The sequence below is a fragment of the Corylus avellana genome, chromosome 3, assembly GCF_965113065.1.
Source record: "Corylus avellana chromosome 3, dhCorAvel1.hap1.2, whole genome shotgun sequence".
NCBI lineage: Eukaryota > Viridiplantae > Streptophyta > Magnoliopsida > Fagales > Betulaceae > Corylus > Corylus avellana.
Genome location: NC_142492.1, coordinates 22,738,580 through 22,752,323, shown reverse-complemented (window position 1 = coordinate 22,752,323; position 13,744 = coordinate 22,738,580). Strand labels below are relative to the sequence as shown.

The window sequence follows — 13,744 nt, the reverse complement described above, 5'->3', positions numbered from 1 at the left end:
GCAAGGGCTAGGATTAGATACATTAAGACTTTTGGGGCTCCTTCCCCAAAAGTACATAAACATATATGGTATAAGAAAATGCTAAGTGCTCCTGAGGTGTCTTTCTAATCTTAGCCCTTATGTGAATATTACTTTTTAAAAATCAAGTGAGAGAAATAAAGCAATATATATATATATATATATATATATATATTTTGCTTTAAAAAAAAATAATATACACCTAAATTAGAAGGACACCAAAAAAATATCAAAAAAGCACCTATCAATCCCCAATATAATATACACCAATTCTTAAATTGTTTGCTCATATATAGATCGAAATGGGAAGAGAAAGAGCATGAATTGAAATATTAAATATTCTGATTTATGTTATATTTGTTATATGAAAACTCTATCATTTTAAATACGATGATTGTCCTGTCGCTGTCTCTCATTAAAAGTTATATCCCAAATCGATGGTAAAGGAAATATGGTATCTTAATATTCTAATAAAATGGTTTGAAAAAGTGTTTTGATATCATATAAAGATAACATTATTTTTATTTTAAAAAATATATATTTTATGTTTGAATTATTTATTTATTTTTCAAAAAAAAGAGAGAAAGAAAACAACTACCATCATGCATGTATTCATCGTCAAACAATAGGTTGGTTGAAATTTGAGAGGCAAAATTATAATTTCACTTTTAATGGACAATTTTATCCCTCAAATGGAGAGATCCGTTTGCCTTCAGTTTGTCGAGTCTCTTGAGTCTTGACCTTCTTTTAATGCCTTGTGACATCACAAACGCTTTTTTCTCCATTTTTATATATAACGACTCCTGCTTTCATCTTTCTTTCCCCGAAGGTGATGAGTAATTCCGTTGCATAGCCAGTTAGAGAACACAAAAACTCGGAATAAATTATGTTTGTGAGGCTCCAAAAGAAAGAAAAAAAATAAATAAAAAACGTTATCTTTGAGACAATAATTCTTTTATTTAATTCTTCTGTTCAAACGTTTAATAATCTACGGACAATAATGGACTCAACTTGAGCATTACATTCAATGCTTTCAATAAAAAAATTGTGAGGAACGGTATATAAATTAACTTCTAGTTAGGGAGGGGTGAGTGATGAGAAATTTCATTGCATATATAGAATACCTTGGACTTTGAATGCCCTCGGCGCTTTTTCCCTACTTCTTATGTTGACTCCTGTGTTCGATCATCTTTCTTTTTCTTAACGCAATTAAAAATTTCTTCCTTTGGGTTCTCTCTACAAGGAAATTGCAAACAAGTTTCTTGGCAAAGCCAAAGAAATAGATGAAAAAGGAAAAATAGAGTTTGGGACATGTCTTTAGATTCTATTACTTCTGATATAAGGGCCAAATGTCGCACATTCAAGCCCCTTAACTCGCATATGTTAATTCTTTATCATTGTTATTTGTTTGATTTTGTGTTGTTTTATTGTTTTCAGGTTTTAAATAAAGATGCAATTAATTTAATTGATTTTGGGCTTAAAAGCACACTTTGAGAAGACCTAGAGGATATGATTAAGCTTAACCAATCATAATAAAGGGACTATATGATGTGGTTGAGTTTAATCAAATAAAGGAAATGATTAAATCAGAATTTCTCTAATTTGAATCAAAATCGGGTTGGATTCAAATTTGAATTCTACACGCGTCTCAGTATTTTGATCATAACTTTCTGCTCAAATATCAGATTGAGGTGATTCTAGTGACATTGGAAAGCTAAGTCAAAGTACTACAAATCATTGTGAAATTATAATTTTCCTAATTTGGAGGTTTGCGATGCCAAAACTGTCCCGCAATAAAAGAAGGCAAATTTGGACGAATCTTATTCCGATTTGTACTATAATTGCTTCCTAATTTGACTAGGAGAGTGAATTACAATTTCTCTGGGTTTCCTATGGTTTCTAGGACTTGTTTGCTCCCTATAAATAGGCCTTAAAGTTCAAGAGAAAAGGTGTACTTAGTTTTTGATACAAAAATCTTCTTGGAGGCTTAGTGAAGTCATGAGTGGCTAAACCCTTTCGTGAGGTGTTGATGTAACCATATCCAAGCACAATAGTTTGATTGTATTTAATTTCTAGATTTTCAGTTTATGTATGTTGATTGTATAACTATGAGAATTGCTACCTTTTGATTATGTTCTTAATTATTAAATGCAATTGTTCTTAAATTCCAAAATCAATATTTGTGAAATTCTTCTCTTGTCTTACTACATTTGTTGATCTCAAATCATTCTTATTTTATGTGATTATGAGGATGATGGTTATACAATAGGTTTAATTGACATATGATCAATAGGATTTGATAAGTCATGCCTAGGGAAGACGGATTGTACTACATCCTAGTTTAGTCTAATTTAGGTAGACACTCCGTGTCAACTGAAGATGGGTTACACTTATTCATTGATTGTATATATCATGTTGAAGAATTTGATAATTTATACCTAGGAAAGATGGGTTGTACCGCATCTTAGTGGTTAGGTGGACGATCCGTGCCAACCGAAGATAGATTATGCTTATTATTTAATAAGGTAGTTTTTTGTTTATTTATAACATGCATAGAATGAATTTCTGGATTAAATCTGATTAACCATTGTTGTGTAGATAGAGATGAAGTCAATACCCTACAGTTTCTCTTATATTTAATTCTCTTTTAATTTCATACACTTTAGTTACAAACCAAATCAATTGCCCTTTACATTAGAGTAATGCTATGTACCATCTTTTTTATCCTCCTAAAGCTGATGTGGCTTTTAAAATCACCATTAAATTTTAGATGAATCATATTTGAATTTTGATCCAATAGTGATTTTGAAAGCCACATCAACTTTAAGAGGATTTTAGGAGGATAAAAAAATGGTACCTAGCATTACTCTTTACATTAAGTTAATTTTAATTCTCATATTTGATAACAAAACCCCTGCAGTCATTGAGGTTCGACATCCATTCTTTAGCCTATCCTACAAGGATTCGTCCTATTACGAGTGGTTATTTTTATTATTGATATTTTTGGACACAAAAATACCACATCATATATATATATATATATATATATATATATATATATATATATATTGTCAAATCTCTCTCAGGAGTGTCTTAATATTGCGACATGTGGTGTGAACCCTTTTTATTTTAATGCTAAACCGGTTTTTTAAAGCATAATTTGTGAATTGGTTTTTTAAGAGTGAACTGGTTTTTACTTAAAAAATTGGTCATTAAATTAGCGTAGTTAATGTCGTTTAATTATATTTCAAGAGTTTTCCATATATAAATTATTTCATAAATTAACTATTATCAATGTCCAAATGAAACAAATAATACAAATCAAAGCATATATCATATATAATAGCCAAAGGACATAAAATAAAATAGAAAAATCTTCCAACCCATAAGGGAAGGGTTGGCGAATAATTCCTCCAATAAGGACAGGAAACGGGACCATAAGAACAAAAACACATAAAAAATAAAAAAAAATAAAAAATACTACTATAATAGGAAAGAACTATCTTTTTTTTGCATACTTCTTGCGGTACCAATGAAGCCTTGAAAGCCAATATTGTCCATGAATTAAACACGTAAACAATGTGCATTACACACAAAAACACACTACTCTACACAATTAATTCTTTGAATTCAATGCAAAATTTCCGGAAGAAAGAATAATCAATTTGGAATAAATAATAGTATATAAATTAAGGGGATAAATGCAAAATTGATCTCTATGGTTGGCCTAATTTACAAATCACTCATTGTGATTTAAAAAATAATTTATAGGTCCCTAGGGTAGGCCAAAATAACATTTTACTCTCTGAACTCATTTTCCGTTAAATGACTTAACGGAAGCTGTTACATTGCCACATCACACCCAATAAAAATAAGACACGTTTTTTTTTTTTTTAATGCTTTTAAAAATGAAAAATAAGCTTTTCCACGTCAAATTAAATAAACATAATCCCTCTATCTCCCCTGTGCCGCCATTTTCTTCATCTTCTCCAATGATTCTTGCCGTCATCTTCATCTGCGTCTGAGATTTGGGCATCTTCATTTTTTGGCAGTACTTTCTATGAAACAATCTCTCCCTCTGTGTGTGTCTGGTTTCTTTGTTTTTGTTATATGGCAAGTACTTTCTAGTTTGTGTTAAATAGATGTTGGAAGATGGTGGCTTTAAAAAGCAAATATAGGTTTATCTTTTAAAAAGTGATCTCTTTTTTGAGATTTGCAATTGTTTTTTTCTTTTGTGGGGCTTATTTTGTCCTTTAGTGTGCATGTGTAAGATGGTGCTTGTGCTTGTAGGAATATTCATGTGTGGATGTAAGTCTTAACGAAAAACGCGGATGAAGACGACAATAAGAATCGTTGGGGAAAATGAAGACGACGGCGGCACAGGGGATATAGAGGGATTATGTTTATTTAATTTGACGTAAAATGTGTGTTGGAGCCTCAAAATGACACGAAAAAACTTATTTTTCATTTTTTAAAAGTATAAATAAAAAATAACACGTGTCTTATTTTTATTGGGTGTGATGTGGCAATGTAACAGTTTTCGTTAAGTCATTTAATGGAAAATGCGTTCATAAAATAAAATGTTATTTTGGCCTACCTTAGGGACCTATAAATTATTTTTTAAACCACAATGAGTGATTTGTAAATTAGGCCAACCACAAGAACCAATTTTGCATTTATTCCTAAATTAAAACATAAAATAAAGACAAAACCCATAAGGGAAGAACAGAACCACATACAATAAAATAGAAAAATGAAAAATGAAAAATATTGATATAATAGAAGAATTGTCTATTTTTCTTTATATTTTTTCCGGTTTGAATGAAACCTTAAAAGCGAATATCATCTATCAATTAAGCACCTAAACAATGTGCATTATGCACCAAAAAAAAAAAAAAAAACCCTCACTAAATAACAACGTAAACTAAAAGAAAATAGTACACAAGAATAATCAATTTGAATAAAAAATAATGGGGAAACTTTACTTAAGACCCCCGAACTTCCACCCGTTTTGAAATACCCCCCCAAACTTCAAAATATCTCAATTTAGTCCCCTAAACTTTCAATTGCTCTCAATTTGAACCTCTCCATCAATTTTAGCCGTTAAAAATACAAAAAAGACCAAAATATCCCTATTTTTTGTTTTTTTAAAAATAAAAAAACGTTTTGGAAGTTGAAATTTTATACAAAAGTCAAGGGTATAAACATCATGTAATGTTTAAAATCTAATGGAGGGGTCCATATTGAGAGCAATTGAATGTTCATGGGACTAAATGGAGAGATTTTAAAGTTTATGGGGGTTTATCAAATCAGGTGAAAATTCAGGGGTTTTCAATGAAGTTTCCCCAAAAATAAAATATAAGGATACAAAACAAAAAAATAAAAAATACTAATATAATAGGAAAAAATTGTCTTTTCTGTATACTTTTTTCCATTATGGTTTTTTTTTGTTTTTTTCTCGTGGTATTTTCCTACGGGAAATGCTAGGTGTTCTTCTAGTGTTCTCCTGGTTTCCTTTTAACTGTGATGTGGCTTTTAAAATTACCAATAGATTAAAAGTCAATAACAATAATCTCAAATTCAATGATAATTTTAAAAGTTACATCATAGTTGAGAGGACACGAGGAGAACACTAGGAGGAGAACACTAAAAGAACACTTAACATTTCCATTTTCCTACCCACTCCATAATAGAGATCAAGACCAAGACCCATTAGCATTAAATATCTCTTTTATACATGAATTTGTCACGATTGCATAGCTAATACCCAAATGCTTGAGCCATATATTAACAGGGAAAACAATACTTGCACCATTGTTCATCATATCCCTTAACTCACAATTCAGAATAACCCATATAATCTTTATAGGGTACTAAGAAAGATTAATAGTGATGAATCCAAAAGAATTAATAAAAACCTGAATAGTAATATATTAATAGGGAAAAAAAAGATTTGCCCAGGTTAGACTGCTTGAGCCTGTTACGTGCTCAAGAATCTGAACACGTAACAGGTTTGTGAATTGGAAATTTACCAGGATCGTTCTTCCTTAACCTCCCTATTGTGGGGAAATCAAGAAGAAAACAATTCTAGCGGTAGGATTTTCGAGGAATCCTGGACCTCCTTTGGTTGAGCAATTAAAGAAGCTCTCAAACTTCAACAAACACAAGGTTTGAATAGATTGTTGATTGATTTCTCAGTCCATAATAATGCAGTATTTAAAGGAACATAATACCTATAAAATAGAGTCCCAATAGGACTTCTATTCAACTCCTAAAGATAAACATAAACCTAATCTAATTTAAGTAATAAAAAATAAAGTAATTCTAATAGAAAACAAACACTGGAAAAAACATAGTTACTGCAACAACAATACTATGTATTGTTCACGCCTCTCTAGCCCTTCAACTTCTAAGTGGTCTCCAACTCCACACGTAACACTCCATCCACCTTAGGATTGTCCTTGTCCTCAAGGACAAAAGACGAAAAACGTTGTTGAATGTCATCCAAGATCTCCCATGTTGCATCAGCCGGAGAAAGATCCTCCCAATCGATTAAAACCTCAACAATGCCCTTCTTGGTTCGATATTCCAATGCAGTCCTCGGCCGTGGCAGCATATCCCCAACCACATTATCAACATAAGGCAACTTCTCTTGCACCTGGACAGCCATGCCCAATCTTTGCTTCAACAAGGATACATGGAAAACCAGGTGTATTTTGGATCCTGATGGTAAAGCTAGTTTGTAAGACAAAGCCCCAATTTTCTCCACAATCTGATACGGCCCATAGAATCTGGGGGATAATTTCAAGTTCCTCCGCATTTGAACCGACATTTGCCTGTAAGGTTGTAGGCGTAGATAAACCCAATCTCCCACCTTGAACTCCCTCTCTTGGCGGTGTTGATCATAAACCTTCTTCATCCGTGCTTGTGCCTCCTCCAAATGCTCCTGAGCTCCTTTAACCATCTCATCTCTGTCCACTAGTAATTTTTCCACGGCTGCCACCCTAGAAGTACCCGGCACATGTTAATAAATTAGGTGGCTCTCTTCCATAAACAACTTAGAAAGGAGTGCATCTCAATGATGAGTGATAGCTAGTGTTGTAGCAGAATTCCACCCATGGTAACCACCGAACCCAATCACTAGGTTTTGAGCTAGTGAAACACCGTAAATACATTTCAATGGTGCAATTTACTACTTCTGTTTGACCGTCCGTTTGAGGATGGTAAGCCGAGCTGAAATTAAATTGTACTCCATTCAAGCAGAAGAGTTCTTTCCAAAAAATACTTGTAAAGTTTGGATCACGGTCACACACTATAGTCTTGGGAATCCCATGTGGCTTGAAAACATTATCAAAGAAAGCTTGTGCGACAACAGGGGTTGTATAACGATGACTGAGTGGGGTGAAATGTCCATACTTTGATAACCTGTCAACCACCACAAAGATGGTTGTTTTCCCCTTTGACATTGGTAAGCCGTCTATGAAATCCATAGAGATATCGGCCCAAATTACCTCCGGAATAGGCAAAGGCTGCAACAAACCATTTGGTTGGGTTGTCTCGATTTTATGATGTTGGCACACATCACAATTTTGTATAAAAACCCGAATATGACCCCTCATTCCTGCCCAATAAAAAACGGTTCGTACTCTATGCAATGTTTTGTGGAAACCCTCGTGAGTGCTTGAATGGTACTCCTTGATGATGGTGGGGAGCAGAAGAGAATTTTCATCAATATATATTCTGTTTTTGAAGTATATCAACCCACCTTTGTAATCCCATGGCCAGATCGCCTCCCCATCTTGAATTTTTTTTACTAACTCTTGCATCTGTGGATTAGCCACAACTTCTTCTTGTATAGGCTTCAACCAATGAGGCATAGGGTGTGAAAGTGCTTTCAATTCCCCGCAATCCGTCCTCCTAGGTAGTGCATTTGCTACGGCATTGTCCACGCCTTTCTTATACTCGATTTTGAAATCATAGCCCAATAATTTAACTAACCATTTCTGTTGTGCAGTAGTAGTAATTGCTTGTTGCCACAAGTATTGCAAACTTTGGTGATCTGTGCAGACAATGAAGCGGTTACCCAGCAAATATGGTCTCCATCTCTACGCTGCTGTGACCAATGCAAGCATCTCCTTCTCATATGTGGATAGTTGTAGGTTTCATCCTTGTAAGGCTTGGCTGAAATACGCAATGGGACGCCTCTCTTGTATTAGAACAGCCCCTATACCTTCCCCCGATGCATCACACTCCACAATGAAATCCTTGGAGAAGTCCGGTAATGCTAGGACAGGGGCTTGGGTCATAGCCTTCTTTAATTCATGAAAAGCATGCTCAGCTAGTGATGACCATCCAAAGGCATCTTTTTTTAGTAGTTGAGTAAGAGGTCTTGCTATTTCCCTATACTTTCGAACAAATTTTCTGTAGTACCCTGTCAAACCAAGGAACCCCTTCAAGGCTTTTATGGTTTTTGGAATAGGCCAACACAACATAGCCTCTATTTTCTCCGGATCCATTGACACCCTCATTCGACTAATAACATGACCCAAATAATTTACTTCTTCTAACCCAAACTGACATTTTTCCCTTTTGACAAATAGCTTGTGTTGTAGGAATTTGGAGAAGACGTCATTCATGAGCACTTGGAATGATGACGGTGTGTTGGTGAGGCCGAACGGTATAACGAGGAATTCGTAGTGCCCTTCATGAGTTCGGAATGCTGTTTTTTCTATATCTTCCGAGTGCACTCGGATTTTGTGATAACCAGACCGCAAATCTAGTTTAGAGAAGAATTTGGCACCATGCAACTCATCTAGAAGCTTGTCAATTATAGGTATGGGAAATTTGTCCTTGATGGTGATGTTGTTGAGTGCGCGATAATCGACGCACATACGCCAAGATCCATCATGTTTCTTCACCAATAAGACCGGGGATGAATAAGGGTTGGTGCTAGAGTGAATAACCCCCGATTCTAGGAGTCCCGAAACTATTTTCTCAATTTCAGTTTTCTGATAATGTGGGTAACGATAAGGACGAACACTGACTGGGCCAGTCCCGGTCTTGAGCGGAATACGATGGTCCTGAATTCTTTTGGGAGGTAAGCCTTGAGACTCCACAAAAATTTCTGAAAATCTATCTAATAATTGCAGCAATTTTGGATTTGTTGAGCTAAGACCCGGTTGTGACATGCCTAGGTTGATAGAGAACAAAATAAATCCTAGTTGTTGATTTTGAACCCCCTGCCAAATCTCCTTAGAGTCCACAATTTTATTTCTTGGCACTGATAGACCCCATAACTCTACTTCCTTCCCCTTCCATGTAAATTTCATGTGCAATTTTGCAAAATCCTATAAAATTGGTCCCAATACCTGTAACCATTGTGCCCCCAACACAGCCTCACAACCCTCCATGGGTAATAAGAAAAAATCTATCACAAATTTAGCCCCATTTAGACATACCTGAACTCCATAGCAACACCCTTCACTGCGAATTCTTTTCCCATTAGCTACTGCCACTTCAAAATATTCAGCCATCTTTATGTGCAGCCCCAATCGCCTAGCAGGGCAGGTGCTCATGAAATTGTGAGTTGAGCCTGTATCCACCAACAACATAGCCCCCCCTTCTTTGCATCTTCCGCACACTCGCATCGTCTGAGGAGTTTAGACGCCTGCCAAGGTGTTGAGTGAAATTTCTACATCTTCCGCTTCGCCGGGTCTGGGTTCCTGATTTTCCTCTGCCCAATCATCTCTCCTTTCTTCCTCGTCCTCCGGATAAATGCCTTCGATCAAGAACAATTTCATGCAACGATGACCCGGTCGAAATCTCTCATCACAATTGAAGCACAACCCCTTTTCTCGTCTCTCTTTCATCTCTGTTTCGTTGAGTCGCTTGGTGGGTATGCTATTGTTGCGGAAAGGAGATGAAGCTTGTGGTTGAGAAGGATTTTGTGGTGCAGATGGCTTTGGTTTATAGTCAAAAGGAGATTTTCTTTGGGCCAATACACGTGCCTCAAAGAGGCGGGCCAACCCGATAGCTTCAGTCAAAGTTGTTGGCCTGGCAGCTTGCACTTTTGTCCGAATGGTCTCCTTTAACCCACTAACAAAACATCCGACTTGATGCTCTGGAGACAATTTGCCCACTCTGCTGAGTAACTTCTCAAATTGAGACTGATAATCTTTAACGCTTCCAACTTGTCGCAATTTTGAGAGATCTCCATAGAAATCTTCAAATTGTGTAGGCCCAAATCTAACGTGCAGTCCTTCCTTCAGAATTTTCCACGAGACTTCGTCGATATCTTGTTTGAATATTTGGTACCATAATTGTGCCTCTCCCTCCAGATGATAAGCAGTTAATAGTACCTTATTTTCTTCTTCCGTTTGCTGAAAGCCAAAGTACTGCTCGACTCTACAAATCCAACTGGTTGGATCTTCAATCCCGTCATAGCGTGGGAACTCCAACTTGGTCAATTTTGTATTGACCGACCCTTGTGCATAACCCCCAATCCCCTTATATTTGCTCGATTTAGAGACAGATGCATCATCATCACCTTTCTTTACTACCAGTTGCTGGATTTGAGCACTCACACCTTCAATTAATTCCTGGAGCTCACGTTTAATGGACCCAACTTCAGACTCTAGCCGATCAAAACGTTGGTCTGACAAACCTGGCTCTGATACCACTTTGTTACGTGCTCGAGAATCTGAACGCGTAACAGGTTTGTGAACTGGAAATTTACCAGGATTGTTATTCCTTAACCTCCCTATTGTGGGGAAATCAAGAAGAAAACAATTCTAGCGGTAGGATTTTCGAGGAATCTTGGACCTCATTTGGTAGAGCAATTATAGAAGCTCTCAAACTCCCACAAACACAAGGTTTGAATAAATTGTTGATTGATTTCTCATTCCATAATAATACAGTATTTAAAGGAACATAATACCTATAAAATAGAGTGCCAATAGGACTTCTATTCAACTCCTAAAGATAAACATAAAACTAATCTAATTTAAGTAATCAAACATAAAGTAATTCTAATATAAAACAAATACTGGAAAAAACATAGTTACTGCAACAACAATACTCTATATTGTTCACGCCTCTCTAGCCCTTCAACTTCTAAGTGGTCTCCAACTCCACACGTAACAGAGCCATATAATATACTTATTCATCAGTGGCGACTCCGTTGTTGTCCTAATGTCACCACTAATGATCTTTTTTAATTTTTCTCATGTCAATAGCGGTGACGTTAGAGTCATTCTTATGGACCACTTATTAGCGGCGACTCTGAGAGACGTCACTGTTGTCCACTAAATAGTGGCGACATTAAGTCGTCGCTAATAATCTTTTTTAATTTTTCTCATGTCAATAGCAGCAACACCAGAGTCGCCGCTATTGACCCCTCATTAGCTGCGACTCTGAGAGTCACCACTATTGTCCATTAAATAGTGGTGACATTAAGTCGCCGCTAATGATCTTTTTTCATTTTTCTCATGTCAATAGCGGCAACACCAGAGTTGCCGCTATTGACCCCTCATCAGCGTCGCCGTTGTTGAGTGGACAACAGCGGCGACTAATGTCACTGCTATTGGGGTCGTTGCTAAATACCATTATATATATAGCGAAGTCGCAGCTAAACATTTGGTCGCTAATGACCATTTTTATTGTAGTGTGAACTAAAAACCACTTTAGACTATAATTCTCAAATAACAACTTAGACTATAATTACCAAATAACAATTAAGAAATATTGTAGTTTGCAATCAAATAACTAAAATTTCTTATAAACACATTTCATAACAGAAAAATAATTTAAAACTAACATCAAAAAGTACAACCTTGATTGGTAATCTGGGTAGTTTTGCTATTGTTATGCGTGCCTTGCACTTCACCAAGAAAGTTATGGTGGGACCCAACCAGTTTTTTGGTTTATCTACAAGCTTGTCTTGTACTTGGATTCCTTCTCCTATTAGGAGTTAGAATTCTTGTCCCACACGTATTGGTTTTTCCTCTTGGCTCTTGGAAATCTCTTATGTACATGTTGTATTGGGTCTTTGGAAGCACCGACTTTGTCTAGTATATAAAGGCATGGGCTCTTTGTGTTTTTGTGTGCCAAAAGCAATTGAGAGAAAGAAGAAGGTGAGAGCAAGAAAAAGAGAGAGTTTGTTTTTCCCTTTTTTGTTATTATTCTCCTTTGGGCAAAGTGAGAATTGGGTGTATTTGGGGCTTTGGGTTTGAGTGGTTTTCTCACCTGTTACTCTCTTGTACTCATCTTTTGATAGTGAATTTTCTCCGGGTCGTCTCCGCCAGTGGATGTAGGCTTGTTAAGCCGAACCACTTAAATCTTTGTGTCGTGTGTGATTTGATTGCCTAATCTTTGTTATTCCGCATTCTTCTTATTTTTCGCATCTCACGGGTCTTGGGAAATATGATTAATTTCCTAACAACTGGTATCAGAGCTGTTGGTTCGAGTGGGAGCGATGGCAGGTGAAGAAGGAAAGATGGGAATCGAGAAATTCGACGGCAAAGATTTTGGGTATTGGAAGGTACAGATTGAAGATATTCTTTATGGGAAGGATCTTCATCAACCTCTTCTGGAAGAACAACCCGACGACATGTATGATAGCGAGTGGGCTCTGCTTGATCGTAAAGCCCTAGCAGTTATCAGGTTATCTCTGTCAAAATCAGTTGCACACAACTTTGTAAAAGAAAAGACCACAGCAGGTCTAATGAAGGCTTTGTCAAGCATGTACGAGAAGCCGTCGGCTAACAACAAGGTGCATCTGATGAAGAAATTGTTCAACCTAAAGATGGCGGAAGGAGCTTCTGTAGCACATCATCTCAATGAGTTCAACACCATCACAAATCAATTGTCCTCACTGGAAATTAATTTTGATGATGAAGTTCGTGTGTTGATCGTCTTGGCATCTTTGCCAAATAGCTGGGAAGCAGTGAGGATGGCTGTGAGTAACTCTGTAGGAAAGAGTAAACTGAGCTATGAAGACGTCAGGGATTTGATTCTCAGTGAAGAGGTTCGCAGAAGATATGCGGGTGAAGCCTCTTGTTTTGGTGCTGCTTTAAACCTCGAGACTCGGGGCAGAAGACAAGACAGAAACTCTGTGAGGGGCAGATCTAAGTCCAGGAAGGGTAGGAGCAAATCCAGGTTTGGACGACAACCTGAGTGTTGGAACTGTGGCAAGACAGGCCACTTCAAGAAGAACTGCAGAGAACTGAAGAAGAAAACCGAAAATGATGCCGCAAATGCCGTGGTAACAGAAGAAGTGCACGATGCCCTACTTCTATCTGTTGACAGTCCTCTTGATTCTTGGGTCTTGGACTCAGGAGCTTCTTTTCACACTACACCGATCCGTGAAGTTCTTGAAAATTATGTGGCTGGAGATTTTGGAAAGGTGTACTTGGCTGACGGAACGGCGCTGGATGTTGTGGGTCTAGGCGATATTCGCATTAGAGTTCACAGTGACTCGGTATGGAAGCTGCAAAGTGTCAGGCATATCCCAGAACTGAAAAAGAACCTGATTTCAGTAGGACAGCTTGATGACGAAGGGCATTCAATTCATTTCCACGGTGGAAAGTGGAAGGTCAGCAAGGGAGTCAGGATTTTGGCTCATGGTCATAAGACGGGTACTCTCTATATGACGACGAACAGCAGAGATACAATTGCTGTTGCAGATACGGGTGCTAACTCAAAATTATGGCACCTAAGGCTTGGGCAC

At 36.9% G+C, this 13,744-nt stretch overlaps 1 protein-coding gene across 1 annotated transcript; it reads right to left on the bottom strand.

The window, feature by feature from the left end:
* Nucleotides 1-9,677: 9,677 nt before the first annotated feature.
* LOC148586951 (uncharacterized) lies at nucleotides 9,678-11,453 on the bottom strand. The gene is made up of 2 exons (XM_088514414.1): nucleotides 11,441-11,453; nucleotides 9,678-10,741 (listed from the first exon to the last, which is right to left on the bottom strand). Exons 1-2 carry the CDS (start codon nucleotides 11,451-11,453, stop codon nucleotides 9,678-9,680), a joined length of 1,077 nt encoding a protein of 358 aa, XP_088370540.1.
* Between the last annotated feature and the right edge of the window lie 2,291 nt (nucleotides 11,454-13,744).